At 43.6% G+C, this 25,481-nt stretch overlaps 2 protein-coding genes across 3 annotated transcripts in view; both read left to right on the top strand.

Moving 5' to 3' along the window:
- Positions 1-21,527, top strand: part of LOC146205031 (uncharacterized) — a 93,252-nt gene extending 71,725 nt beyond the window's left edge. For both annotated transcript variants that reach the window (XM_084589703.1, XM_084589705.1), the window contains exons 13-16: positions 5,489-5,701; positions 12,907-13,126; positions 15,431-15,594; positions 17,884-21,527. In XM_084589703.1, the coding sequence (XP_084445829.1) occupies positions 5,489-5,701; positions 12,907-13,126; positions 15,431-15,594; positions 17,884-18,084 (798 nt within the window). In that variant the 3' untranslated portion in view covers positions 18,085-21,527. The remainder of the gene's footprint in view (positions 1-5,488; positions 5,702-12,906; positions 13,127-15,430; positions 15,595-17,883) is intronic.
- On the top strand, positions 17,946-24,349 carry LOC146205032 (uncharacterized). Its single transcript, XM_084589710.1, has 2 exons — positions 17,946-18,086; positions 21,456-24,349. The coding sequence occupies exon 2, from the start codon at positions 21,525-21,527 to the stop codon at positions 21,747-21,749; it is 225 nt and encodes a 74-aa protein (XP_084445836.1). The 5' UTR covers positions 17,946-18,086; positions 21,456-21,524; the 3' UTR covers positions 21,750-24,349.
- Positions 24,350-25,481: the final 1,132 nt, after the last annotated feature.

Genomic DNA, 25,481 nt, shown 5'->3' on the forward strand with positions numbered 1-25,481 from the left:
TCGTAGCTGTGCGTTTGCACTTCTTTCTATTGCATGGGAATCAAAACCACTGAATAAACCAGCAACACCGCCAATCGTGTCGCAGAACGCATTTCAGGCTTGCACCTAATTAGCTGACCAGACACGCCCAGGAGCTCTGCTCTGGACAAAACTGGTCTGTAGCTCTGTTTGAAGAAATAGCTTATTTCTGTCTCTCAGTTCTGGAGTTTTACTTCATTGCCATGTTTCAAAGCAGCGATAATTGTTGTGTAGTTGTGCCATGTAACAAAATTATTATATATAGGTATTGTTCCCCTTAATACGCCATAGTCAGGGTTTCGGTACGCTTGTAGATTTATATGCGCACATAATTATACCAATTAAATACAAGCAGTAATAGTTGTGATGGCCTGTATTGTTTACTTTGAGTATCAAGAAGTCGTATAATATTTCACATAGCTACCGATCTTAAAAGAAATTAAAATAAAATAAAGCTATGCCTACTGCAGCTAACTGATTTACTTAAAAAGAGTAGAAAGCAAGGACCCATTCAGTTTTATGCATCTCCATTTCTAGCCAGGCGATAAGAAAAGCAAGAGAGAAAGTATAGGAGACGCTTTTTTGCTCAAGTGTTGTCCCCTCTTTTTTTTTTTCTTCTTTTTTGACATGGTAGCGCCTTTAACACTTCCTTCAATCCACAAATTTTTATTTTTTGTTAATGTTGGGTTTTGGGGAAAGGAAGGTGCAGCATCTGTCTCAGTTCTCGGTGGACGCCTACACTTACAATCACCAGCATACAGTCGAAGGTACGTACGTACGTATGTCGTCAGGATTATAATCCAAATCGCAGACTAGCCTTTAACTTGTCTAAAATATAGATATCAAGTGAGAAACAAAATGGTATGACGCCACTTGAAACTGCTCAAAAAAAGATTGCGGCACAGTTCTTATACGATAAATTATGATCTATATAATTGAGTTCGATTAAATGGGTCTGCATGGCTATTCTTTCATTTTTTGCTTCCCGCTGATTTACGCGTTTAAACCACGACAAAGCCGACGCCGGCTTTTCTATGACACAGGGGCCTTACGTTATTGCGTAAAAAAGTGATTGTTTATGAGATAACGCCACAACGAATGCTGCGATTGTCTGATCGGCCTTCGCAGCCACGTGGCGCGCATACCGGCGGCGGGCAGGCATCTGCTGCAGGAGTCGACGCCAGCGCCACGTCGCGGCAACCACCTAAAAAGCCTCACCCGGAGGGCGCCGCTTTTGCCACTACAAAGCCTTCTAGAACACTGTGGCTGAAATTTATCTCTCCCCTTCCTCTCTTCTTCCCGGTCTTGTTCGCAGCAGCACGCACTACGCATGCGCGGAGAAGCCAGCTCAGCCCGTGGCAGACTCTTCTCCAGTGTGTGTTGTGAACGCTCTGCACGCGGCGGCTGGCGTGCGATGAGCGTCTCGTGTCGTCGTGCTGAACGCGCGTATGCTACGGCGACCGCAAACGCTAAAAAACAGCAGACTTTTTTTTCTTTCTTTTTGCGAGAGTCGTTTGCCATCGGGCTGAACGTATGCTATGGCGGCTGAGGAGGTTAAGAAGTGGCAATTTTGTTTTTCTTTTGCGAGAGTTGTCCTGTCGGGCTGAACGTGCGGCGTAGCGTAAGCTATGGCGGCTGCGGACGTTAAGAAGCGGCAGTTGTTTTTTTTTTCTGCGAGAGTCGTTTATTCTTGCATCTATGAATCAACGAAAGCACGCGGTCGGCTGCGATCATGCTAACGGCTTTTAGCATTGTTCACTCCAGACGGCATTTGCAGCTATCATGCTTGCCAATGGTTTTGTAGCAGTGAACTTCGCCCGCCTCACCCCAAGTGCGGCATGATAAATCGAACCAGGCTAGTACAATCAGGCCATCACGCGGGCACTCTGCCAAGTTCGCTCCCTGCCACTACAGAATCTATAAAAAGTGTAGTTAAAAAAAACACGGCGTGGCGTTATCGCTGCACAGTATCTTGGCGCGCTGCCAATAAATGAGCTGTGGATGCGACGGTCGAAACAAAGGAACGCGCCACCGAACTCTTTTTTTTTTTTAATTCTCTGGGGCAAAAAATGGGGAGTGGGTCCATTATGCGAGTGGGTTGACTACGCGACAAATACCGTATCATTTTTCACGATCGCAGGTGGCGTCTCAAGCCGATTTCTTTATATCGAAGTATTTCGCGATCCCCTTCGAGTTCGATATATCCGGGTTCGACTATATATATATCCCCAACGTTCGCCTTCGACTCGTAGACTATTGACTCCTTTACATTCTGTTCAGTATGAAAAGGACATTTCAGAAGAAAATATAAATAGGCAGTTTGTTCTTGTTTCCATGGTTTATTTTTTGAAATAGTGTATGTTCTTTGTAACAAAAATATACAAAGCCACCCTGAATTAACACCATTAAAAAAAATGCGTGCATAGAAGTCTGTACTTTTGAGCAGACAGCATTTACAGAATATGCCAAATTAGTGACGAAAAGAAGTTTCTGATTTACACATGGGAGGCAATTTTAAAGGCAGCATGATGGGCAGTAAAACCTCACTAATACGAACGGCAAGGGATTGGAAAAAATTCCTGAGTTATCCGAAGGTTAAGTTATAAAATAGGAAATTCCAAAACTATGGTGAAGTCTTATCAGTAGGCTTCACTGTATGTACAGCGCAGTGAAGTCCCCATGACGAGCACGCAATTTTGGCATACTGGAAGTGCAATACGGATGCATGCAAGCGAAATGCACATTGGCATCAGAATAGCAAGACCACTTACAGAAAGAACAAGGAATAATCAGCAACATGGCTGTTGGCGTTTGAAAGTGGCAGGCAGCTGGGTTTTAACAGATGGCCAGTGTGCGGCCAGCAGACACCATGTCCATGGGCTGACGGCTAAGCTCAGAAACCGAAGCTATGCAGTCAGGCTATCTGCCCAGTAATGGGGGCACTCCGACCATTGTCACGTGCTGTTATGCGCACGTAAGCAATGTGCAGCTTACAATGCATTTTGCAGTAGGTGGGATTTTTCCACAATCGCTTCTCAACTCACCCCATCTTCCTTTGAGAGATCCACGAGAAATCGGGCAAATGGGCTTTTCTGCAAATCATAGTTGACCAAAACCAGATATCAGAGCTCACACTCACTTTCACGTTGTTATTGTTTGAAGCACGTAGTTGTCCATCTTGTTCTTGTCAGGTGTGATATGTGAAAAAGTGTACTGCAGAATTTTGCATGTGGTCCACGTGTTAAATTACGGAGTAAAGTAATGAAAGCTTGTCAGTGGTTTTACCTGCAGCGCCAACGACGAACCGCGGTGCTTTATAGAGAGCGCACAAGCTGACAAAGCATTAAAGAAGTACAAGCGGATATGCAATGTGTTCATACGGTGTAACACCGCCCTACCTTCTAGCGCTTACTTCGAAAGAGTGTTCAGTGGAGCAACTGGTGTCTCCATTGCAAAATAATCGACAACAACTTTGAAGAACACCTGCTGCCGAAAATTAACGCCTAAAAAATGTTTGAGCTTATTGCTCTAGTTAATTGTAGTTTGTGTTATCACAGTAAAGTTTGAAAAAAGTAATGCAGTAGTAATTGATTACTGTTCTGTAATTATTCGCTTACTTTTGAGGAGCTGTAGACGATGCAGTGATGATGATAATAGTAGTGATGATGACACGGCAGTTAGTGATAATGGTAATGATGGTTGCAGTGATGGCAACAACGATGCATTTAATTATTCAGTTAATAATGATAGTAGCACTAGGGATGATGATGATGATAGTAGGGATGAAAATGATGATGCAGTTCATGAAAACAGTCCTGCAGTTGACCACTGCGATCAGTTAGATTTCAGATGGAGTAATTGTAAATGCTTACTTATTTCCTTAACCACGCAAAAAACTGGCTGTGATGTTATTGCTGCACAGCATCTGGTGTGCTGTCAGATAATGCCCTGTGAACTGCAACGATGGCGGCGGGGAACAGAGGCACTCACTTTATTTTTTAATTTTCAACAACAAAAATGGGGGTGGGTTCATCATATGAGTGAGTTCGTTACATGAGTAACTATGGTAGCAACTTCAAAATTCCAAGGCTCCTCGCATAAACACCCGAACGACCATAGAATCAATTCGTTTCGAAGACTCACATTATGCTTGAAATCACAGGAAAAAAAATGTTATTTCTAGTGGTCCTACCTGCAAAAAAATGGTAGAGGACATGCTACTTCACTCATTGTGTCGTGAAATATTTACTGTGCTTGCTATAATGGCATTAAGAACCAAGGATGCTAAATGCACTGAAGCAAAGTTAGCTAGTAGTTGTACGGGGCTTTATGGCACATAAGCAGCTATGGCTATCATGCACCAAAGACAAATGAAGTAAAGAAATAACTGCCAGGTGCAGTACGCTCTCAGAAAAAGCAATGAATTTGCTTTGTGCAAAGTGTTTGAAAGTGGGTAAAAATGCATTAAAATGCCATATATCTTGGGATTAGCTCATCCCACTCCCCCACCACACTTCTTACATGACCTGTTCTCTTGTCTTTAAAAACAAAACACTGCAGTTGACTTGGTATGGCAGTTCACTGCTGACAGATAAATTTGGCAGTGATTCACACATGACCTAAGCATATGCCACATGAAAGGCCTTATCAGCTTGTTATTTCAAGCACTTGCCATTCAGAAGAAATGCTGCTTGTGCTTGTAGGCTTTGCGTAATGCATAACCTGAAGCCGAGGCCGTGAACATGGCTATAGTTGAATACAACTCAAGTCTGCAGTAACCACCATACACAATTCCTCCAGGACAGAAGGTAGTCTGCTGCTAAGGCTTTTCTGGCTACCCAACCATAAAGCTAACCATCAGATCAAATTATAAGCTCAAGAATTGTGATTCCTCTTGTTTGCTACGTTAACAATATCAAAAACTGATCACATTTGCTTGTATTGTATCCCGCTATAGTATTTGAAGTATGTTCCCCTTCTTCTCTTTCCCTATTTAATAGTTCAGACAGCTACCTTCGTAGCAGAATAAGTAGGTTTGAGTTTGTTTTCTGACTTCTTTTTGTAATGGGGAAATTTTGTGCATTATTTTGGATCACTAGAAAGTGTTTCAGACAGGGATGGAAGTAGAACAGACAGCAGGGGCACTTTCTTTATCTCGCTCTCTTGACCCTCTCTCTATCTCTTTTCTGTTTCTTTACCTGTGTACACTTGCTCACACTCTTAGAGAGGGCAACTCCAACTAGCCCCACCGTCAATGTTTTATGCTTCATCAGAAGTCCACATTGTTTTGTTTTAGCTACTGTTCTTGTTTTTGTTATTGAGCTTGTCTCATGGTAAGCAAGCTTAATGTCATGGCAGTCTCTTTTCTGCACATGTAGTGCTGGCAAATTTTACCTTTGAGAATTCATTGCAGTGTTGTGATATCATGGCAACTCTTGTAAAGGGGCTGAAACAGTGGGGCTAATTGCAGGTGAAACCATATGTGTGCTCATTCTGTGGCCACATGTCTGCCCGCAAAGCCATGCTGCAGCTACACTTGCGCCAGCACACGGGGGAGAAGCCGTTTGCCTGCAACCTTTGCGAGTACCGCACGGGAGACCACAACTCGCTGCGAAGGCACAAGATGCGCCATTCGGGCACCAAACCCTACAAGTGCCCCCACTGCCCCTATGCCTGCATACAGGTGGGTTTGTCCTTTTTTCTCGGATTTCACTGCTCTTTGGGGCAACTTTCTGGGGTACTGCAGACAAGTTGGAGGGAAAGGGAAAGGAGAGAGGCATCTGTACAGATATAATTTAACCAAGTAGTCCAGCCTCGTAGTGGGTTATTGTTCTGGTCATGTGCTGCAGGTCTTCTTCATCGATTACCAGGATGGCAGGTACTATTTTCTCAGAAGCTGGGAAGCAAAAGTTTCAGTGGAGTCCTTCACTTCCATCCTCGATGATGGGTTTCCAGTTTCACTCGGGCAGAACAGCATTTGAGAACATGGTGTGCGTGCACAGATGTATACATGTGAGAGCCGAGACCTGCATCAGTGGCTTAGCAGTTAGGACTCTTGGCTACTGGAGTCCTGGCCGCATTTATGTGGAGACGTTTCAGAAGGTAGCCACATAGTGTGCGATGTCAGTGCACCTTTAAAGGGACAGAACACTGGCCAAAAAATGTCCTGAGATTATGGTAAAAAGGAAAAGATGTTGCTTCATATAGTACAGATCAAGCACTACAATATCAAAGAAAAGAGGCTTTACGATTTTAATTTGCCATTGAAAATCGCATAACTGAGGCACCACCCTGCGGAGAAATCCTATAGACCTTATGCAAAATTGCTGCCATCTATTGGACCTTCAGCGAACCGCGCTACGCGACGCCATGTTCAAGGGTTGAGTGCGCCGGCTGCGCTTACGGCTGCTGCTGTCGCGTTAGCTGCATCTGCTTTGTGCTGTGATTTCCGTGTATTTGTTCGCATTCAAAGCAAAAAATGACGGAATAATAGACAATTGACTTGTCCACGCTGCCTGCATTCCAGTTTTACTTCGTGAAGCGATACTGCACTGCCAAAACTTCTTGCGAACGGTGGTAACAGCGTAGCTACAAATGGCAAAACCTTCATTGTTGCTGTGGGGGCATTCTTTGATACGCTACTCAAATACGCATCCATGAAAGTGCAAAACATATTGATATTGCTTCCGGGTGTAAAATAGGTATGTCTGCGATGTCATTACGTGTATACGAAGGAGCTTAATGTTGTTTCTTGTTTTTTTTCTCTTTAATTTAGGACTGATGTCTAATAAGCAATGCGCTCTGATGGGCCTTCACAGTTCCCAGTGAAGCGTGCGCAATACTGTTCCCATCCTCTATCTGAACGTTTAGCAGCTGATGTATCTCGTTAGCGTATAATCAACCATATAGCAGATCCCATATTCTATATGTTACTGGCTAAAACCCCCAACCACGCGAATTTGCCGGCGAAACGACGTGACTTCGTGCGCGGTGATCCTCCTCAGATATGTAGCTCCTGTTGCCGTCACATGAAAATCAGTATATAGCACATACTGCTGTCTGCGAAGTCGCATAGCAGAGGTCTGCCTTATACCGAGACGCAATGTCAAGCTCCTTCGTGGACGTGTATTCGAGCAGTGCTTTATGCAATGCGCAATTTTTGCAGCAGTCCTTCTCCTCTCCAATACCGCATTTTTTCTTTTTCTTTGTGTAATTCTTGATGGAATTAAAATATTTCGAATTTTTTTCGTTGTCCGTGTCAGGGATGAGCTCAGTAGTGAGACAAGGGAGGGGGCGGAACGAGGTTTAATGGCTGTCTTTGCTTGTAAAGATATTGAATGAAAAAACTAATCGCACTGCGTCATCGTGCAATATTCGACACTAGCGACATTCTTCACGAAATCGTTTTGCGAAAAGGTAGCGAATGTATACGGGCTGTCGAATGTTAAATGGCAGTTTTCTTTCTATAGCTGCCGAACATATTTTGCAAAGTCCGAATTTATGGGGTGTCCAGTTTGTTGACACCTCAAAGAACACAAATGTTTTCAGTGTGGAACTGTGATGCATGGGATTTTTTTGTTTTTCATATTGCAAAACAACAAACATTATTTTCCAGCTGCAATTTAGGGAAGTAGTAGAATGTACCAAGCAGTGGGCGTACAGAACATGTGATGCATACATGAGGGCTGGGTAGTTTTAGACAAAATAAAGTTGGAAGACATGTATGCACTTATTCTTGCTTCTATTGCAATTGCAAACCTCACTGCTAAGCGCGGTAAGGCTCACTACAAACGATATTGCTCAGTGGGTAGTTTCAAATGGTTGACAGTTTCAATCCCTACCTCATTACACTGTTTTCATGTCGTTCCATAAAGGTTAAACGATGAAACTGCATTATTCAGTAATATAGATGGGAGAAAAGGAAACTGGTGTGGTCCAAATTAAGGCGTAACTCCTTTTCAATGCACCTCGCACAACTCGCAGAAAAAAAATCTCGCACTAATAAAAAAAAAGCAAACAGCGCGGTGATTGCCATCACTATAGCAACAACAATCATGCGAACTCGTGGTAGACGAGAGCAGCTAAACGGTAGGGGCAGTTGCTCCCACATATATACGCAAGTCATGTTCTGGAAACGCATCTCAGCAACTGAAGCCTGGACGTAGTCGACTATATTCAATTCATTGATGAATCGAATGCGTAAAGACGTTAGAATATTGCGTTGGAATTTAAGAGAGCAGTCTAGCGCCTTTGAAGTGTCGAAACCTGTTCTATCTGGATACCTGGACGTATACATACGGGCGAAATCTGTTGACAGCTTGTATGCATGAAACCTTAAAAGCTGAGATGAATTGGCACAACAAGGAAATCAGGAACAACACTCTTGCACATCTTTTATGCGACAAGGCGATGCGCAGTCCGTCTACAGTCAAATTTAACACACCGTGGGCGATATATTTCGTCTGCCTTAGCACCGGGTACTGATTTACAATCTTCCAATGCACGCTACATAAGATATTTAATAATTCAGGCGCGCCGTTTATCGAAAGTGCGCCTAGCGCGACAACCACGCGAGAGCAGATTAACGCAAGCCTCAAGACCAAAAAAAAAAAAAAAAAAAAAAAAGCTCAAGGGATGTAACTTGCTGCTTCTTTTCTTCTGCACCCTTATTTTAATTTTGCATACAACAAGGGGCACAACAGTATGTCTATATTATCGGCAACAATGAACATTAACACGGCCGGCTGCTCAACCCTCTATGCCGCTTGCCGCTCTTCAATGCAGCTACACGTGAACATGGCGGAAGCGCACGCGGCGGCCGATAGATGGCAGCAATTTTGCATAAGGTCTATACCCTACTGAAAAATTCTGTATATATTTTATACAGGATCCGTATACCCTTTTATATATATGACTTGATATATTTGATTTAATATATATATAGTATAGATACATATTGGAAGGACCTGCATGAAACCAGGTAGAGCTGTCATATCACTGGTGAATGCTGTAAGCTTTCTTTAATTCGGCCTTCAAGGAACCAGAAAAAATGTCTATCGAATGGACCTGAAAAAAAACTACTGAAGAACATGTCTATCGCAGTAATTTTATCTGATGAACACCACTCCTGCACTATGGTTGTCTGCACATTTGAGGTGAAACCAAAATGAGAACGAGGTTTTTTCATGGCTTCATCAAGTGCTTCACCTTGCACACACTGTCGGAAAGGCCCTCTTCACAAAACATCCCCGTCGCAAATATTCAAAAATTTTGAATATTTGCGCAACCATAATACTATAGTGTACCGTATAAACTGTATATAGGACGAATGGGAATATAAGTCTACCCCCTAACCTTGAAAAAAAAAAAAAAAAAAGAGGGAAAAAAATTTTAACAAGAAAACATTGTTGAAGTGCACATATTTACAATATTGATTGCATCCCTGCATGACCAGAGCTATAATGTCACTCCGAACTTTCAGCAGCGTTGTCGCAAGGCGACTCTTTGTTGCTCGCCACCTCCCACAGTGCTCCATATAGTTACATCAAGCGCTTTGCTTACACATCATTTCTTGAAAGGTTGCCCGCGGACAGCTGACCTTGTACATGCGAATACCACATGCTCATTTATGAAACCGAAAACTGTTGCTGAACGAGCGGCCATGTTGCTGTTTGCTTTTGTGAACTCCAACTTTTTTCTGGAAGGCTACTGTAAACTGCTGCCTTATGCCGCTATTTTATTGCTAACGAGAAATTATAAGCTGAACGAAAAAGCGCATGCAAAGACAAATACACCAAGGACTGAAAAAAAAAAAAAGGAAGAAAGAAAGAAAAATGCAACTGTGGGATGTCGATATGGCTTTGATTGTCCGTTCATGAGCACACACACCACATGTTGCCAAACTATACCTCACATTCTGCTAAAGACCGCTATATAAGACAAAAGGCGACTGGCTTGTGTTTCTCCAGAGAAAATCTCTACTTATACTCCGGTTTATGCGCACCACGCACACATATCCCTTGCCACTCCCAAGTATACTCGTGTTGCATTTATAACTCACTCCCTGCCACTCCTGGTACTACTCGTGTAAAAATAATGATGCGAATATGTTGCACCATCAGTAGAAAAGCCACATAAACATAAAACTTGCAGGGCGAGTTTGAAAAAACATATGGAACAGATGTTTCTCCATCTGCATCATCACCGTGATCAAAATTGCATCGCTTCCTCATTGTCAGCAGTGCAGCCATGCCAAGAACAGCTTGCACATGCATCCACAGTTTGATGAGCAATTAAAAGTTGCCAACGTATTCAGACTCAGGTAGCCGTGACAACGCTGAAGAAGCTGAGCTAAAGATTAGCTTGTCAAGCAAAGACAGTGAGGAAGTGATCCTGCCACCTAGGAATACGGGTAACAAGAGGAAACCAGCAGAGTGTAATAAAAATATTTAATAAAAAACATGTCCTGCAGAGCATTGAAGTGCATTAGAAGCATAAAATTTTCATGGAACTAACGTAAAAAAAATCGCAGTTAATGCAAAAGAAAAACTGGCAGGGAGTGTGCAACAGTACCCAAAAAAACTTGGCAGTAAAAGGATTAATAACATTACATTAAGCGAGTAATTTCTTGTGATATGTGGAAAAAACACTTGGAATGTAATTTGGGGTGATTTCTGCTTGAAACAAAGTGGCAAAGAAAAACGACCCTTGGGATTATATATCTTAATGTAGAGTTTAGTGTAGCTGCTTGTTGGTATTTAAGTATTTAACATGATTGCTTACAAATATACTTCTCAGAGAAAGCAGATAAGTATAATTCTTAGCAATGATAGCAAGAATAAAAGTGCAAAGGTGTCAACTAATAAGATGTTCAGCAGCTTGCTGCAAAGAGGCAGGCATAGCCTTTATATTTTCAGTTTTACATGAAATGTTAGCCTAGCACTTGTATTGTTGTATTATTTAAGCATGCCTGCAAATAGTGATCTCATCTCAACGTCATCCTTGTGTCTTCACCTATGTGCATTATCATGTTGTAGCATGATTGCATCGCAGAACTCTGAAAAAAAAAAAGGAAAAGCGCAACTCAAGCATGTGCACTTGCAACATTTTGCGAGTTGTTGCAAGCAATGCAGCCCAGTAATCCACCGATTTTTTTGTGGCCGTGCCGCAGTGGCGCAGTGGTTAGGGTGCTTAGCTTCTGTACCCAAGGATACGGCATCCTATATCGGCTGCTTTTCGATGGAAGCGAAAAGCAAGGTGCCAGTGTGCTGTGCGATGTCAGTGCATGTTAAAGAACCCTCAGTGGTTGAAATTTTTGGAGCCCTGCATCCCTCATAGCATATGGCCTGTAAACAGCCCTAGTTGCTTTGAGACGTTAAACCCTTCAAACAAACCAATTTTTTGTGCTGAAAGGGAAACAGGGGTAGTCAGGCTTCAGTACTTTTCTTCTGATCTAATTTGTTTTACTAATCCTATTCATATTGTCATACCATAAACAGGAATATAAGTATTGCGGGCTGTATTCTGTGGGCAAACTAATTCTGTGCGCATAGCTGCTCATTTTAGCACTGAAGTGTGCAGGATAGATGGGGAGAGAAAAGTACATAAAAGGCACTGTCTTGCACTCATAATATATCCTACCATATTGAGCTATAACTACCGTAATTTCAAGGAACCAACTGTTTTCATCTACGGGAAAAGCCTATCAACCAAAAAGTGAAAAGTGCCCAAAAATCCTATGCTGAAAAAAGTTTTCTCGGCCTAATGTTTGCTTGTTCGGGCTCAAGTTTCAAACAATCTTGCCACTTAGTGGTAAATGTTGTCTAATGCTACGTTTAGTTAAGATACTGAGTTGATTCGGTCAGAATTTATAATTTTGTCTGCCTGCAGTGATGGTGAATCAAAACAGCAAGTTCTATGGCAGCGGTATTGGTAACACCACCTCGCACCCATCGAAGGAAGGAGTGTTCACCTTCATTGTCTCTACGGTAGAATATTTTTGCCTCTGATGAGTGTGAGTTGCACTACACACACCACTGCTGTTAAACCTAGCTGTTTTAGGCTCCTTTCACTGCTAAATATAGCATTAAAACATAATTACCACTAAATGCCAGCTTTGCACAAAATTTCAGCCCGAACAAGCCAACTGTTAAACCAGGTGCTTTTTTGGTGTGTTTCGGACAAGGCAACAATCAGTATTGTCTTGCTGGGCTATTAGTGAGATTTCTGATACCCTGAGTTAAACAAAAAAAAATTGGAAACTTTAGCTTTTATGTTTATGTTGCTTCATGAAGCTTTTCATGAAAGGCATCTTGAATCAATGATCGCTTTGTATCCTTCGATTTCTCCTCTCTTTGATAGTTTTTTTTTTTAATACACACAAAGAAAAACAACGTTAAAACTACAAAGACAGAAAACTGAAAATGTTATGGGGCTTTATGGCAGGTGGCATTGCTTTATACGTTGCAGTGATGACATCTCAAGCATTAAACTCTTGCACACGTTGACTAGCTAAACTAGCTACTCAGAAAGTAATGATTTCCTGGTGCTGTCAAATGTCTGTGGTGCGTCAGAGGAGTGCTAGCCTAAAAATTCCCTTAACTGAGGTGTTAAATTGCAAACTTTAAAATAACGTCTTGCCATGCAGGTCTTAACTTGATGGAATTTTTGAGAACAGAAAGGAAACTTTCGTTAAGCATTTTATGAAAATGTATGAACCTGTTATGCTGGTGTGATACACATTGCTGTTCTTCTTATGCTTTGTTTACATGATTTCCTTCTATGGCTTTCCTGGGTGAACCGATGCTTTGCTGTTGTGATGACATTAAGCTGCCGAATTGCACCTCACAGTACTCGCACAGCTACAGCAGGATTTTTCTGTGATTATAGGCGATCTCATACAAGATGCACATGAAGAACAAACATCCTGGCCTGGATGGACTCTATGCATGCTCATTGTGCAGCTTTCGTTCAGTGAGCAAGGAGAACTACACCAACCATATGTCAGACCACAAGCGGGGCTTCCTAGCAGTGCCTGCCCAGCTTTCTAGCCCCAACACAGCAAACTCAGCAGCCAGCACGGAGGGTGAAGGTCTGCAGTTGCCTGAAGGTACACCACTTGCCACACACCTTTCTGTTCGTTTTGTCTTTAGAGTGCAAAGGAAGGCAGGTATGTTGCTGTGAGTATTTCATTGAAGCTTGGCCGTGCTGGTGCAGCCATATGTGACTGTATACGGTCGTCGTAATATTCTTAAGATGAACGAATCACGGTATGAAGTTATCCGACAGCATTAAAGGGACACTGCAGCACGTTTCTGCAAAAAATCGGGCTTTCAGCAGAAACCCACAGTTTTTCATGCTGCGAACTTGAATATCAGATTAAAAGTAGGCAGGAAAAAGCAGAAATAGCAGAAATGCGCGGCCCGCGCGACAGGGCTCACTGCGGGTCGCATCGCCGCCTGTGATTGGCCAAGACTTAGCGTGACAACATTTTGAGGACCGGGGAGGCTGCCGATGCAGCTCCTTCGCTGGCTGCATGCTCATTACAGCTCTCTGCTGTTTTGTGAATGTCATTATGACACGCCATATCCACTTGAATGACTATCGGGATTTTCACCTTATGTACCCGTGTCAGATGCGCCCACAAGCGATGCGGCACTTTCGTAGCGGGGAGTGTAGGTTTTGCATGAAAGCTGGCTTTGGTTAGAGTAAGGCATTTCGAAAAGTAGTGTGTGTCATTATCAGCAGAAACTACATGGCCCTCAGCGAACAATGCAGTAGCAGACTACCTCCATCTCAGGCCTCCCCCCCTCCCCTGTTTGCGCTGAGCTTTGCGAGAAAAAAAAAAAAAAAAAAAGAGAAGAAGAAGAAGAAAACAAGACACGCGAATACAACCATACGCCGGTGCTTTCTGCCTGTCCCATCGCAAGATTCCACTCCGTGAACAGATCAAAATCAAAGCTAAACGCAACGGTTCACATACAAATGAGGCCTCAATAGTCAAAGTAACAGAACTACAAAGTACAAGCCTTACCTCCCTTTTCTTCCTTTAATAACGCAGTTCTAGGAAATGATGACTGGCACGACTCTCTTGTGCGAGGAAATAAAAGGAACTGTGTCACGGTTCAGCCATGCCTTTTAGACAAAGCCCTATAGAAATCACCTTAGGAACAAACTGCATGTAGTCGTAGTCACAAAAATGCTTCGAGTGGAATGTTTCTTTTGGTTGGCTTGAATTTATCTCTCTTCTCAGCAACACCGCATTGCGCCGCGAGCTTTTTACACGGTGGAAGACGGCATCATCGCGTCCACAGCTGTTCGTGCATCCGAACACATGCAGAGCTGTGTTGTATAAGGTGCACAACACCAAGTTGACATGTTTTGTACGTCTGCAACGCACGCAAGACGAACAGCGCACGCCGAAACCTTCCTCCATTGGCTCTGAATGCCTCCGGCTCCTCAAAGGGACGTCACGACGGACGGAGAAGAGAGGTTTTTCTCTCCGCTTTTCCCCTCTGTAGCAGTCGCGCGGGGCGCGGGAGATTTAAATTGCGTGCTTTAAGTTGGAGTTTGCGCAGGTGTTTTATGCAGAATAAAAAAAAAATAACTTCACAGACATGATCAACAAATAATCTACTTCAAGAATCTGTTGTATTGGCACATTTGAGCACCGTTGCAGTGTCCCTTTAAAGGCCATTTGATGAACTGCTTCGTAATAGGCTCAAATTTGTAAAGATTCATTTAAAAACTGCTGTGGGTTTATCCAGAATTACAGTTTTTATATTCAAATTGCATTTTGCATTCATAGATTGCTCGATATCGCAATCATAAGTCACTCAACTCTTAACTATGTCAAAGGTTATGCAAATGTGCATCTCATAGCCCATGTGTAGTTTTGAGGCTTTGAACGTCACAAGGTATGGTAATTTCCGGTTTCATTTTTAAACAAAGTAGGTACTTTAGTGTTAACTGTAGCTGTGGCAGTTCAGAGTGGCCACATTTAAAAGCAAAGGGAAGAGAATTAGGTTGTCAGTGTTTTTACATTTAAAGCACTGTTAACAAAATAACTGTACACATCTGAACCTACTCCAAAACTTTTATTAGCTTTGGCACAGCAAGAATCGATATTATTACTTGGCATTTGAAATGTTGTTGAACTGCAAACTTTTATCATACTTTTAGCATGCCTGACCTGAGCTGCCCTGAGACAAAGTGGTTGCTGTACATTGCAGCAGGTCTGTGCTAGCACTTTAAACTTGTGGGCTGTGGAAGTACTTGACAGTAGGGGACAGTCCTGCTTGTTGTGTGAATCATCACTGTTCTAAGTATATCTAGGAATTTCACTGTGTGCAGAGTAACCAGGGAACTTGATAAAAATGCAGTGCCTCCATTGACTGATTTTGTTGGCCTTCAGGCACCTTGCAGCAGCTGGAAGGTATTTTGCCTGGCAACCTGAATGCAGCACAACTTATCTACAGCTGCTTAAGTGCCCTGCAGCAGGAAGGGGGATCTGCCAATCTACCACCTGGTGTCACCACATACTCAACTGGTGACGGAACACAGACAATCACAATACAGGTACACATCTTTTATAACAATCTGCAATTCATATGTTGAGGCTTATTAGTTTAAAGAACTGATTTCATTTCTTTTTTTTTCTTTTTTCTTATCAGCTAATGAAAGAGCAGATGGCAAACTGATTGAGAGGATGGGGATTGTACCAATTATTGACGTGACCTTGTCATTGTCAGACCAACAATGATACGGTTATGTGTACAGTAGAATCTCGGTGATATAAATCTCACTGGATCGTGAAAGAATTTGTATAATCAAAACAAGTCTGTATGTAGAAGCATTGGAAAAGCATTCATGCAGACAAGTTCAGAACTGAGGGGATTTATGGCCACGCGACATCGCTAAGGTGCGGGCCGCACGCCGCTTCAAACTGCTACCTGTGCGTACACACCAGCTAGTGATCACGAAGTCAGCGATGTGCGGGTCGTGTCATCGCAAACTGCTCACAGTGTGTGGCGCAACTGGCGATCACAATTAGCAGGCAGAAATGACCCGCGGCATGTACAGAACAGCAGGAGATCTCACATCAGCGATCTCCATAGACACAAGCCTAAACTGCTGCTTACACATACAGTGCGACAGGCGATTACGACATCACCGATGTGCAAGCCGTGCGCCGCAAACTGCTCGCAGTGTGCTCAACGCGAGTGATGATCGCGGAGTCTCATGATATCCCCATCAGGCACGAAAAAAAGTTTTGCTATGCAAAAATTATCCGACGGCCATTTTCGGTTCTCCAGGCTTCAAAAGACTTGTTCTCAAGAAACTGAAAGAAAAATTTTATTTTTTAATTTTCTTTTGCACAGTCCCCGTTCGGGGACAAGGCGCCTCAGTGCAGCAAAAGTAATGCATTCTACTAGCAGGAAGTGCGATACTGTCTTTAGCAAGATATTGGACACAAAAGATTAGTTATTGCTTTATTTCTTAAGTCTGTCAGTTCAGAGTATACTTCTTGCGAAAAAGGTAAAAGCAATTGCTCAGCAAACATTCACAAAATGATGTGGCACTTTGGCAGCTAATCCAACACTTCGCTGTGCATCCTTTACAGCGGCTGCGCTGTGAGTTTGGTGTGTTGACTAGCTCTGGCCAATGGTTATAGCCGTCGCACCTAATGGTAGCTATCAGTAGCAAACGCAATCAAGCCTTCATCGCAACAGGTTCTGGATACTCACTACTTGGCCGACTGTGCTATTTTTGAGGTGTTCTGCTGCACGCGATTAGGCTGTTCACAGTATCAAAGCTGAGGGAGATGCAGCTCGCCATTAGAAACGCTACTTTTGCTTTCTAGCATTGCTTGTTGTTACACCAGTAATTAAAAAAAAAAAATAGCAGTAAGATGCACAAAACCAGTGTGCCTTTTCGCAAACAGCTGAACAGCCATGCAGTGGTTTGACAGCATTTGGAATGGCATGCGCCCACTTCACAAACTGACCTTGACAATTCAGCGTATGGAAAAAAGAGGTTTATCTGAACACAATATCCAGAGTTGCACTGAGGAGCAAAGCACCATCTCTCAAACTTTTTCCCTTCACATTCTGGGCATCTTTGCAGCATGCAGCAAGTGTAAGCAAGTAGCACGTACAGCAGACTACAAAAAACACACAGTGCCAAATCATGCTCTCCACCGTCTCCGCCGAAATGCTGACAGTGCTGACTGCAGCGCTGTGCTTTTCCCTAGCGGCAGTCAAGTGCAGAGGGCCACTCCTCCCTACGGACAGCACGCCGCTTTCTTCACACTTCCCCTTCTAGGCATCCATCTTAACAAAAGCTGATCTGCGCTGCTAGACAAACCTCATAGGAAGTTTAGATAAGAATACCAATAGACTTTCAAGTGACATGGGCACAAGCACCCTATCTAAGTTGAAAGAGCATGCCTCACATTGTGACTGGCACTGTCAAGCCTGTCATGAAGGTGAACCTCAGAAGAATTAAAATTAAAAGGGAAGCGTCAGGGTAGCCATATCTGGCTAAAAGTCAAGCCAAGCCCAGCATAATGGAGAGCCAAGCATAAAAGGGTCACATAAGTTACTACTAATGTATGTAGTTGTGTAACCTGCATATCTCTGAATAAGTAACATTTATTTACACACTGTGTGTAGGGTAACTATGACAGTTGCTAGCATTTTTTAGGCTACATACGATAAAACCTGCTGACTTGATATTTTTCTGTGAGAGGTGAGGGTGCTTGCTTGCTTTATTGCACAACCACTGGCCCCATGGCTGGAGTGCCTCAGTGGTCTGTTCCAGGTGGACTGCAAAATGCTAAATGTGTGTCTTCCTGATTGCATCCAGGTTCCTTCTGCAGGAGAGGATAGTGGGTCATCACTGCTGCCAACAGCCTCAGAACAAGATCAGTTCTATCTGACAGTGCAGCAGCAAGAAGATGGAAGCATGGCCTACCTGAGTGGCGAAGGATTTACACAAGGAGCTGATATGGATGATGATGTGGCAGGCCTCAAGATCAGTGCTGTGCACTTCACTGAGAGCAGATAATGGTGGCAAAGGATTTTTTTTATTATTTTGCACTAATATGTGACCAAATGCAAAGGTCGAGAGCACAAGTGCATAAACTTCATGAATAGACTGTTTGTATGAGTTAATGTTATGTTCATACCCACATTATACCTTTTTAAAGTTTGGGTCATGCACCAACTGCATCTGTTTCAGTCCAACATACAGTTTGTTGACTGTGGGTCTCAGAGATCAGAACACAGCTCACAGTGTGACCAGGCAGCAACCATGTTTTCTACAATACACTGGTGGGCACAGGCTTTTGGTAAGCCTGGTATCAGAAAGCCAGCCTGTTCTGTGCATTGCCTACCCTTTTTTTTTAGTGTGCACGCTCATGTGGTGGAAAAAGTGGTTTAATCTTTGTTTGAAGCAACATTTTTGCAAAAAGTAGGCCATCAAATCTAAGATCTTCAGGAAGCTGTTGTAAAAAAGATGAGAATTCAACCTGACTTGATGCTGTGTTGCATTCAAAGTGACCAGACAGAAAAGCCTTTCACAGCGTCACTCTATAAAGTCGTGCTTGAATGTGCACCGACTTGAATGTGTCTAAAAAAGTGTCAACAGTTGCTGGGATATTTTCATTGTGCTGCTTGTTAAAAGTTGACAAATAATCTGTGAGTGTTCCTGCATGGCTTGAAGATATTAAGTGGGCAGTGAAATGCAGTAAGTGTTGTTCTGAACAGAAGTGTGCACTGCCTTCGCTTTCTTTAACATGTGTTCATTCAGTGAACCCCTTTAAGAATGTCCGTCAGTATATATTCATTGTGGACACTCCTCTATTACATACTGATGCCATTCTGGTCATTTTTATATTGCTACTTGTGTGATACTGCTCTGCAGTTCAAGAGTATTTAGAGGTCACTTTACGATAGTATTTGTTATAAACCAGATCATAGTAATTAAAGAGTGTAAAGTAATCATATTGCAGACCTTTTGGGGTAGCTTGATATAAGTGCTTATTGTTAGGTTCTAAAAAAAGAAACCTTACAAGACAAACCAAGGACACCAATATTGCATGCTTATTTCTCCTTTTCGTACATCTCGTGAATGTCTTCCACCCTCAGTTTTAAATTATGCACCTGGCTGCTCACACCAGCACTCTTTCGTTGTTAAGTGAGCATGCGCTACTTCTTGAAAACGTATACTAGCTTGGTATACGCTTTTAAAAAGTAGTGCATGCTGCTGCTTGAGATGTAGTGCTCAACACATGGCATGAGATGCTTTGCTTTAATCTATTGCTGAACCTGACAACTTTTGTATGAGCTAAAAATATGCATGAAATTCAAAGTGAAGTCGTACTTTAGAAGTAGAACTAATATATTTTTATCAGTGCTGTAGTCAAAACTATGTTAATGAAACTTGGCAGAAATTATTCACAGAAGCCATAGTTTAAAAAAAAAAAATTTAATTTTAGATCAGTCCCTTAATACTTTTTTTTCTGGTCCCGAAACTCCCGCCAAAACTTAATATAGGGTCACTGGCCGCTAGAGGCACAGTTGGGCACTGAAGGGCACGCATCCGCTGCCGGTGCTGCAGGCGACCATCATATTTTTAGTTTGATTTGCTCCTAAAAGTTCAAATTGTCTCGTGATTCTCGCAATAGGTGACATAAGGATGTGCTCCCCATTAGGCAATTGCACGAGAGATGAGGACAACGCTAATGATATACGCGTATGCCTCACTATAGTAGACTCCAGGCGTGAAACTAACTGCACAGCATACAACCTGCTATAAATGAAATTTATAACGTCGCGGCACACTTAGCCCCACTCTGGCCCCAGAGCCGCGGCACCGTTTACTTGTTTCCTGCCTGCACGCTGTTCTCTTCGATCGCAAAACTTGCAGCACGCAAGCAAAAACGCCACCGCAGTCCGTGTTGAACATATAGCGCGTGATAGCTACGCTAAGGCACAGTCACAGATATTCGTCACCCGATATCGGTTGGCAGACCTTCAGCAAACACATTTTCTGTGCTTTATTTGCCCGTGTCGCTCAGCGGAGTGCCGATGTCAGGTTACAGTGCCACTGGTGCCACCACGTTGTCGAGATCGGAGTTGTCGGGCGCGCGTTGACCTGCACGTCGTCGCGGTGCTCCGATGTCCTTGCGGACCAATAGCCGCCGCCGTTTTCTCTTAAGCCCGCCCACAGCCGCGGCGCACATCTGCTACGGCTCCTGTGATTTTATTTTAAATCCCTGCTTGAAGCTTTTTTCGGCCGCTTGTAATGCAAATATACTCATGAATTCGAGAAATGAATGCTTAAGGATAATAGCACAAGATTCTGCACTTCGCGAGTGTGCGCGACATTTTCCCAGGAATGCACCGATGGCAGCGGCTGCACCTCGGTGCTACGGCTGTTTACTAGCTGTGTACAAACAGATATCGCTGTTTACGTCGCGTAAAATTTAAACTGAGCCAGCTGAGCTCCCTCTGTTATCACTAAATTTGGGACCGCCACAGTCTCCCTTGTTTCTGAGCCACTGGGGACCTCCTACGTGGTTTAGACAATTGTCGAATAGCTTGGAAGGCCTTCGAAAATTCTTGGGATAGCTTAAGAACGGAGCACTGGCCTCCCCCGTTGTAGTGATACCGCGTCGCCGTTCACAGTAAATTCCTCGACACAAATGATGTCCGTGGCGTGAAAGTGCTTTTCACAAACGCGCATATTTAGGATCCAAAGTGAAGCCACTAGTCTCTTCCTGCGGTATTGCACGCTTACATTTTTCCGACAGCTCCTTGTCAGCAGGGAAGCAAAACGACGAGATCTTCTCGGTCGCACCTTTGTAGCCGGAATGGCATCCTGGTACGCAGCAAGTGTTCGACATGGTTCCATGCACAAGAGTTACAAGATGTCAACGCACAGCATAACATGAGACGTCGAAGTTCGTAACTGCGGAGATTCTTTCTGATCGGTCGCGGCAGAAAGCGCAGCAGACGGTGCCCTTCAGTGCCCAGTGGCGGCACAGGCGGTATATGAACCTCTCCCATAGTGTTATGGAGAAGTTTCGTGACCAGAAAAGAAGTATTGAGGGACTCTGGTTAAATGTTCATGAGAAGCTTTTTTACAATTTGTTTAATCTATTTTGTAGTGAAAAAAATGACTCAGCAGCAGCTTTGTGTAACTCGTAGAGAACTAGGAAGAGGCATGAGAAGCTTTTTTACAATTTGTTTAATCTATTTTGTAGTGAAAAAAATGACTCAGCAGCAGCTTTGTGTAACTCGTAGAGAACTAGGAAGAGGCCGAGAGTGTATGCCTTGGTTTGGACACAGCACGCTGTGTGTCCATATTTCACCACTACCATCTAACCCTGTAAATACCTCTCTCTTTCTCTCTCTCTCTCCCCCTCCTGTTAGAATTGGTGGCGGTTGCGGGGTACCTGAACCCGCGAGAAAACATGGAACTTTCACTCCCAGAAGTTACCAATGACAGGAACTTCTGCTGTGACCACATCGGACCAAGTGCCAATAACATCAGCGCCATTATCTGTGCTGGGCCCATATGCCAGCAGCCCATATGCCAGCAGCCCATATGCCAGCAGCCCATATGCCAGCAGCCCATATGCCAGCAGCCCTTATGCCAGCAGCCCTTATGCCAGCAGCCCTTATGCCAAGCTACGGCAACGCGTCAATAACTCGACGACCGGATGAGCCTTTGTCGAGTTTCAACTACTGGCATTGATTCCTCGCTGTTCCACCAAATCCAACAATTTGTGCATGAAGAGGCTGCACGACAGCACTCACTGGTTCTGTACTCTCGGGAGTCATTTCCGCTGGCTCCCACAATACACCATATTATTAATTGCCTTAGTGGCACATCTATGTAGATGATGTGCCACTGTTATTTTGTCAATGAACTACCAGCAGGCTGCATGACTTGGCTGCCTAAAAAATGTTCAACATAAGCAGAGAAGCCCATCTTTGCTCTGTACTTCTCAGTGCCCCTGCATGCCCTACAGCTTTTAATGGCACTGCACAAAGCTAGCAAGACTTGACACTGCCGAAGGCACTTGGGTGTTGATCTATTCATGCCATCACTTTCAGCAAAATGCTTAGAAAACAGTGCTGACAACTTCACTAGCAGTGTCCGCTTCAAGTGAAAGCAAGCCCTTTAGAAGGCTCACTAGAATTAGAGGGAGGTTTAGGGCCAGTTGGTCCAACATTATTGTGGGGAGAACTGCAACTTCAGACAACATAAGACGAGATGTGGACAGGGTGAGATTAATAACACGTTCAAAGGTAGTTACTCTCAAGTAGCATTTAAAATGTTATTGACGGTAATAACCCACACAAAATGGTGAAAGATGCTACCAGCCCAACATAACACGCATAATTATTACCTGCATGCTGTATTTCAACACATGGCTCGCACCTTAACCTAGTGTACATTGGCTGTTTTGCAAACTTTCCTGTAGAACATAAATATCTGTAGCTTGCTTGTCATTACTTTTTAATATTGAAAAGAAGTTATATGCTTGCAAACAAAGTGATAATAGCCTTGCATGGTTTTAGAAGCAACACCAACAGGAGTTCAGTGTATAACCAATAAAAAATTTCTGTATTGTAAAGTATATTAAGAAGGATCATATGGGATGAATGTCACAAAGCATAGCAAAGAGCGGCTGTAGCCAGCTTTCATCAGTGAATTGTGTTGGAAAAAGTGAGCCGAAACCATTTGTCGCGTTCATGTTGGTTGCATGAGGTTAGTCCTTTCCATGGAGTAAGATAGACAGGAGCGCAGACTCCGCTGTTGCAAAGGTGAAATTTCGCTGCATCAGAGAAAGCTTGGTGGCAGCTCCGATAGATGGCGTTCAGATTTCACATCAACCGTGCCTTCCGCGATGGCTTGGTGCCAGAGCCAATCGCGGTGGCCATACATTGGCACTGGTGAAGCGTGCCATCGCCGCATCTCCGCTCCAGTGGCACCCTGGTGCCACAGCATTTGTCATCGTGCTTCGTGTCGATGCACAGTCCGGTAATGCTGCCTGCGTCACTACAGGCATATATCCCTGGCAATTGCGTTTGTGGATTGTATCATGGAGCTGCATGGCACATCGTCTGTTGCCTGAGTCACCACTCGCTTATATCCCTGGCAGTCACGTTCTCGTATGCTCAACCCAGCAACCCAGCTAACCTGCTGCATCCCGCTGGCTCCTTCCTATTTGCACAGGTCTCTATGCATGCAGACGTGTTTGGCGTCTCTGTGACTTCTGCTGCGTCCTATGGATAGCCGTGTTGCAAGTATTATGCACGTTATTAGAAAAATGGTGCTGTTCTTTTCCTTTGCGTTACTGTGATTCCACAGCTAATGACCAAACGCTTCTCCGCCTACTCTATGCTTTCGTACCATCAACATTTAAAAACACTGCACATTATGCGCTCCTCACACATCTGCCGTGCCTTGTGCCACACCGTTTCAGTACTGTTTACCTCGTTGCATGGTTTGTCACTGGGCCTCTCACTTCATTGTCACGACACAATATCTTCATCTTAAAGATGCAGATACAGGTTTGCCTGCACATAGCGATGACCACAATTCCACTTGTGCGTTTTTCGGCTAGCAGACGCACAAAGCTATCACTTCATCTGCTTTTCGCCCCTTGGGCCCTGACACCTGCACTCAAGTGGTCGCCTGATTGAGTGCAAGCGCATTTCGTTTTGCGGCAGTATCGAGATGTGTCGCATTGATGGGACTCTTTCTGCAAGGAAGACAGAGGATGAAAGCATGCCAAAAGCCGCGTCGACAAGCAAAGGGGAGCGGAGGGGAAAGAGTACAGTGCGAAGCAGAGTGCTGGACGCGGTCTCTGCGTTCGCATAGCAAAATCGGCCTACGCCAAATGCAATGCAGCGCGCCAAAGTCTGCGCTCCTCTTCTATCTTACTCCGTGGTCCTTCACGACATTCTTAAATGTATGTGGAGGAGGGGGAGCAATGATGCTTTGGCCGTGTAATCATAGCTGTATGAATTCCATTATATTGCTAACAACGACAAGCAGTCCCACTTTGGCTTGATGTTGACATGGCCTCTAGGAATCTTCCAGTGACCGAGCTTATAGGTCTAGTCTTCGAGGTTGTACATGTGTGTATGTAACATATTTCATTTTTGTTAGGCTGTTCTGCCACTCATTCAGAGTGACATGCCAGAGGTTTCTAGGTTGTCTTCCATGTTATCAAAGCAATTCAGTTGTACCCTGCCACTGTGTACTAAGCAGCGACATTACAGTCTTTGCAATAAACCTAGTGGACTGATTATTTTTGTTTAGCTGGTTGTGTCACTTTCTTATCACTTTCTTTGTTAAATTATTAATACAAGTGGATGAATGTACAGCCACAGACAGAATATGGACCGCGCTTCCACATTCAAACTCTTTGTTGGAATGGAAATATATTTGCAGCTTCCACGTCCAGAAGCGAAAGCAAATATTACTTGCATATGCGTTAAGCATTATTTTTCTTAGGAAATGTGTTGGAAGACTTCAATCGTCGAAGTGTAATCCATATTCTGTCTGTGGCTGTGCCCTTTGCCAAGAAGTCCACTGATTCTGCACTGACTTTGCCACTGTTGCAAAACGTGAAAGCCAGAAACACTTTTAACTTTGGCAGATCAGGCTTTCGCACAACCTTGCAACTAGCGAGCAAGTTTTTCCGCATATCCAGGCTGCTGTTATAAAATTATGCTTGCAAACTATATTTGCAACAGCTGCAAGTGGGCCAACAGTCTTCATCCCGCCAGGGTGGCACAGTGGTTACGGTGCTTGTCAGGTGTGCCCAAGGGCACGGGTTCAAATACTGTGCAAAAGGGCGCGGGCTTCGGCGGCCGCTTTTCAATGGCGGTGATAAGCAAGGTGTACATGTGCTGTGCGATGGCAGTGCACATTGAGGAACCCCAGGTGGTGAAAATTTCCGGAGCCCGCCACTACGGCGTCTCTCATCAATGTTGTAAAAAAAAAAAAAAAAAGTGAAGGAGCGAAAGAATATTGTTACGTGGTGCCCATCTTCTTCTTCGTAACAATATAAAGTGGCAAGTTCAGATCTTCTGCAATGGCTGTGGTGTCCAAATGCTCATAAGCACAAGATGGCAGGCTCCATCCCAGCTATAATGACATTTCGGTACTGAAGATGTGGTCAAAACAAACTTAATGCCCTTCACTACAGCTTATTTCATGACTGGGTGTAGCTTTGATGCTTCAAATTTTATTCATTGGATTTAAAATGAATAGGTATGAAGGCAAAAAGGGAGCAAGCCATTTCTTCTAAGTCATGCTTTTACCAAACTCTTCTTGCCTGTTGCATGCAAATAGTTCAAAATCTGCCTTTTATAGTTTTTATGTCCTGTAATGAATAATTTACTCTTCCTGAGGCAATCAACATATGTAAGAATTGC

Source organism: Amblyomma maculatum, chromosome 1, assembly GCF_055883805.1.
Source record: "Amblyomma maculatum isolate TAMU_Amacu chromosome 1, ASM5588380v1, whole genome shotgun sequence".
In the NCBI taxonomy this organism is placed as follows: domain Eukaryota; kingdom Metazoa; phylum Arthropoda; class Arachnida; order Ixodida; family Ixodidae; genus Amblyomma; species Amblyomma maculatum.

Excerpts from the sequence above, each read along its gene's own strand:
- LOC146205032 (XM_084589710.1), top strand. The coding sequence starts at position 21,525 with ATGACAGGAACTTCTGCTGTGACCACATCGGACCAAGTGCCAATAACA.